Source organism: Mizuhopecten yessoensis, unplaced genomic scaffold (assembly GCF_002113885.1).
Source record: "Mizuhopecten yessoensis strain PY_sf001 unplaced genomic scaffold, ASM211388v2 scaffold3229, whole genome shotgun sequence".
In the NCBI taxonomy this organism is placed as follows: domain Eukaryota; kingdom Metazoa; phylum Mollusca; class Bivalvia; order Pectinida; family Pectinidae; genus Mizuhopecten; species Mizuhopecten yessoensis.
The window spans coordinates 3,112,128-3,116,981 of NW_018404940.1; the positions used below are offsets into that span (position 1 = coordinate 3,112,128).

At 36.5% G+C, this 4,854-nt stretch overlaps 1 protein-coding gene across 1 annotated transcript in view; it reads left to right on the forward strand.

The window, feature by feature from the left end:
• LOC110447187 (uncharacterized protein KIAA1109-like) overlaps window positions 1-4,854 on the forward strand; it is a 109,417-nt gene that overhangs the window by 58,053 nt on the left and 46,510 nt on the right. The window contains exons 35-39 of the mRNA XM_021492719.1: window positions 1,277-1,350; window positions 2,078-2,161; window positions 2,568-2,664; window positions 3,017-3,090; window positions 3,238-3,378. Coding sequence (XP_021348394.1) covers window positions 1,277-1,350; window positions 2,078-2,161; window positions 2,568-2,664; window positions 3,017-3,090; window positions 3,238-3,378 — 470 coding nt within the window. The remainder of the gene's footprint in view (window positions 1-1,276; window positions 1,351-2,077; window positions 2,162-2,567; window positions 2,665-3,016; window positions 3,091-3,237; window positions 3,379-4,854) is intronic.

Consider the following 4,854-nt stretch of genomic DNA (forward strand, 5'->3'; position numbering starts at 1 on the left):
GGTAAGTTGTAGTGAACAACTACCAACAAGCCTTGTCAGCTTAAAACATAGTGGGTAAGTTGTAGTGAACAACTACCAACATGCCTTGTCAACTTAAAACATAGCGGTAAGTTGTAGTGAACAACTACCAACAAACCTTGTCAACTTAAAATATTCAGATTCATTTGTTGTAATTTCCTGGTTGTTGTCCACTCCTTTTCACTGCTCACACACCCAAGATATTGTTATTGTTTTTATACACCTGTCGAAAGACGGGACAAACTATGTTATCATGTGAGCGGGAGGGCTGGCACGATATCTGCTCAAAACTTCCAGTAATTTTCAATGGATTAAGTTAAAACTTCATAGGAAGATTACTTACCATGAGAGCTCGGACAAGTTGGATAACCACTATCATCCGACTGTAATGACGGAGTTATTCTCCCTGAATCAGATGTGTTTAATCACAATTATCTGACGATAATTATTAGACTTATTCTCCTTGGTTTCATTAATACAGTACTACATGCATTCCATGATGTTTTATTGCACTCATTGATCTACCAGGTATGTTGAATTATGTCATCTTTAACATCAATTACTCCCAAATATTTCATATATTGCAATGGTACAATCAACTGCTCATTCAACGTGTGATGGGCGTATTATGTACAACATGGAGGTAACCTTATTGAGAAATAAGTCTGCTAATTGTCCATTCCGATGGATTTACCACTCACAGGTTGTGTGTTGTATATTTACTAACAACTTGAAGGTAACACTATCAACAGAAATTCTTCTCACTTTACTATGTGATGTTTGCTTAACCTTTTCCAGGATCACCGCAGCTACTTTTTGAGGCTGAAAATCTTAGATAAAGCTTCTGCTCGAATATGTTCATGCTCTGAAAATTGGTCTATGAAATTTTGTTTTTAAAAATATATTTCTTATGATTTTTGGAATTTGTTTATTATGAATGAGTTCATACTTCTTGTTAACATGTAAAATGATATCAAAAACCAAGAAGAAACTATGTAAAATGTGTATTTTATTTTGTTTGTTTTCTTTGAATTATCTGATCACACATGACACACACGTGTGTGCATATCTGCATGTTCATCAATTCATTTTAGCTACATTTTACATAAAACATTTAGTTGCTTACAAAAACATACCAATTTATTAGTAATTTGATGTGTAGTAACTGCTGGTGCATATCTCCTTATAAATACCTTTTAATGACCATAATCATGATAAGTGAGAAGGGCTCATGTATAATTTATTCTATAATGTGTAGGTCACCCGGATATTCAGAAAGTCTTCCTGCGTGCTCAGATAGATCTCAACTTAGCTTTAGGACAACTGTTAAAGGTAAGTATAAAGCCTTTCTGTTTAGAATAGTTCACAAGTCATTAATAGCAACCAATAAATACAGGCTGTAATAAGGTAAATTAGCTATAAACTGGGGTAATAACGAGCAGATGCTGTAATCAGGGGGAGATAACTGGGAGACATATACTCTAAATTGGTAAATGCTGTAACCACAGGGAGATTACCACCTGTTATATGCTGTAAATTTAGGACATATGCTCTAAACAAGAGGAGATAACTCGGAGGTATGTGTTTTACCTTGATGATGTATACTGTAACTAGGGGGTGATAACTAGCATGCTGTGACCGGGGAGATGTAAGCACCAGGTGTGGGCTGTAGCTTTAAGGTAAAATGTAACCAGGGGGAGATAACTGGCAGGTATGTATTGTAATTTGATAAGTGCTGTAATAAGGGGAAGATAATCTGCAGATGTAGGTTGCAACTTTGAAATATATACACTGTAAACAAGGTGGAGATAATTACCAGATATTTTGTGTCCCCTAAAGATATATTCTGTTTCCAGAGAATACATTCCTTAACCAGGGCATATGTACTATATAAGGATATTCAGTCATTCAAACATATCTTTTTGATGAACTTCAATTAAAGGGACTAGGCAAAAGCCCTCACAACTTACTAGGCCCTCTACTATAAACTGTGACCAGATAATTCATCCTTTAAATTGTATTTGAAAAAGTCTTAATTATGTGTTTCTATTTTTGTCAGAATCCACTGTTTGAGGAAGCTGAAGCAGAGTTCCAGACAATGGCTTTCTTTAAGACAAAGATTGGTATACGTAATGCTCTACAGGTACGAAGAGAACTTCATGATGGGTGTTTTATTTATTGACATCTGTATACAGTACCAAATACTGGGAAATGTTTGCCCAGTCAAACTTTTGTCCTTTGGTGGTGAAATCCAAATTTGCACAGTGTTAATTTTGCCCTTCACATTTAATTACTATGTATACCATGTTGTTGACTAATGTTCGCTGTAATGATAAATTTGCCCTCATTCCAGAAGGCGTAAAAAGGCAAAAATTAGACTGCAGTGAAAATTTCAGTGCCTGGAAAAAAAGAAATTTTCAAAATGGAAGCAAGTCAAAACTTATTTTGGGTAGAATTTCATTGTCCTAGGCATGAAAGACTCTGATAGTCGGATCAAGTTCAAAATTGTTCTATTACTCGCATAACAAACAACGCCCTTGTTTCTCTAGGATGAGATGATAACAGGTGCTTCTAGGGACCAAGAAGCACTGCTTATTACCGTAACTCGACCAATAGTCCTGGCCCACCCACTGGCCTTCGACAAAGGTAGGTCATTACTATGACCATCTTTTACAGGCTTTTGATATATTTTATTTATAACTACAAATAAAAATGATTAATTTATGTTCCTGTAATTTGTCACAAGTTTTGATTTATTAATGTATAACAATGTTGTACAAGTATGATGTAGAAAAACTATGACAACTTGGTTTTAGCTCTTGGTTTTAGCATGAAAGTAGCATGTTCCGATTACTGTTGTTGGAATTAACTCATTCACCCCTGAAATTTCATAATGAACTATTCCAACCTTTGAATTAGAGGAGTTCAAATGTGTCTGCAGGGGTGAATGAGTTAATAGGTATACACTGTAACATTGTATATATTGTGTTGTTCACAGCCGTTCTGGTTTGGCTCAACTACAAGAATGCATACGAGTACTGGACTGAGCAGAGGATGGCACTCAACACAGAGGTGAGTACCTACTCAAACATCTGTACAACGTACCTACGGAATACATACATTGTTAGTCATATTTTCTAGGTCAAACTGCAAACGTCTTTAATTTTGCCAGTCAGAGTTTTTTTATTTTTTATTTTAACCTTTAACTTTGACTTCTAGGTGCAAAAAGCCACAAGACAAGTAATGGATAGATTGCCACAATTTTCCTCGGCCAGCCCTGCTGCCTTCAGCACACTCTTCCTACAGTTGACTGTGACAGACATCGGTATCTGTGTACCTGTGGCACCTATGGCACATCAGGTAATTGATCCCAGGATCATCTTTCAGATGAACCCTTTCACCGCTATGTAACTTTAGTAGACTTTACCATGCATTGATCTGGATGAGTCCATTATGGTCTACAGTGGCGAATGGTTTTTAAAAAAAAAAAGCAATTAAGGATCCATGTACCTCTGTCAAAAACTAACTAAAACTAACTATGCATAGCAAACTCGAATCAGCTTGTTCTTGACCAAATAGCTCCTCCTAAACTAATAAGTCAATTTCAGCAAAACTTTATCATGTATTTACAAACTTCATAATTTCTTTTTAAAAAGTGACTGCCCTTATACTTTCTCATACCAGCCCTGTCAAAACACATTTTCCAAAACTATGTTTCCAATCACAATGAAACTTTCTAAAAATGATACACACGGGATAAGCTGAACATCAGTAGGCCAAGTTTTAAGTTTTGTTTTCAAGATGGCTGATGTGGCCTCTGATTGGCAAAGACTATAATAGTTGTCATTGTTTCACTGCCCAAAATGGAAGTGAGACTAAGGTGGTGCTTTTCTGGCGAGGACGGCGTCAACATTAAGTTTTTGTGTTTAAGTTAGTTTCACTAAAAGTATAAGTGCTAGATCAACCATTCTCGCACCTCAGACAGAGATATCCCATGTCATACCCCATGCTAGAGTTTTCTATCTCGTCCGATCTGTCTTGCACCTTTACGTGACATTTCGCGGAATTTTTACACTGCGATGTATTCATCCGCGCGTTTACTGCTTGAAATTGACAATCTGCATTACAAATGTTCTGTTTTGTTGTTATATGTATAGTTTTGATGTTATTAGATATCTTATGTTGTAGATAATATATAATCTACACTGTGAAATACATTGTCATCTATTTAAGAATGGACAGCATTTAAATGTAGCTTAAGTTTTTAGCAAAAAAATATTTTTGATCGAACTAAAAGGTGTGAGAAAAAAAATCAATTACTTGTAACTTAGCAAGATCGGGTTATTTCAGTCTCGGGCTAAGATTCTGTAACATCCCAACCTCGGCTTACGCCTCGGTTGGGATTTTGTTACAGAATCGGTTACAGGTAATAGATTTGATTAAACTTGGACCATAGATGCATCTTAGGTAGTACATCTCAACCCATGCATCAAATGCTGGATGCAGCGTACCTTTCATGGTCCATTGACTTTGTCAGCATCTCCATCAACATTAAGTTTTTGGGTTTAAGTTAGTTTCTCTGATATTTGCATTGATGGTCAAATCGGGGCAAAGGCGAGACATATCAATCCGAATGGCTTGTTAGGTCACCTGAGACAAAGTCTCAAGTGACCTATTGCGATCGCCTTTTGTCCGCCGTCGTCCGTCGTCCGTCGTCCGTCGTCCGTCGTGCGTCCGTAAACAATTTACATTTTCGACTTCTTCTCCAAAACCCCTGAACCAATTTCAATGAAATTTTGCAGGGACCTTCCATGGACAAAGGTCAACAAAAATAGT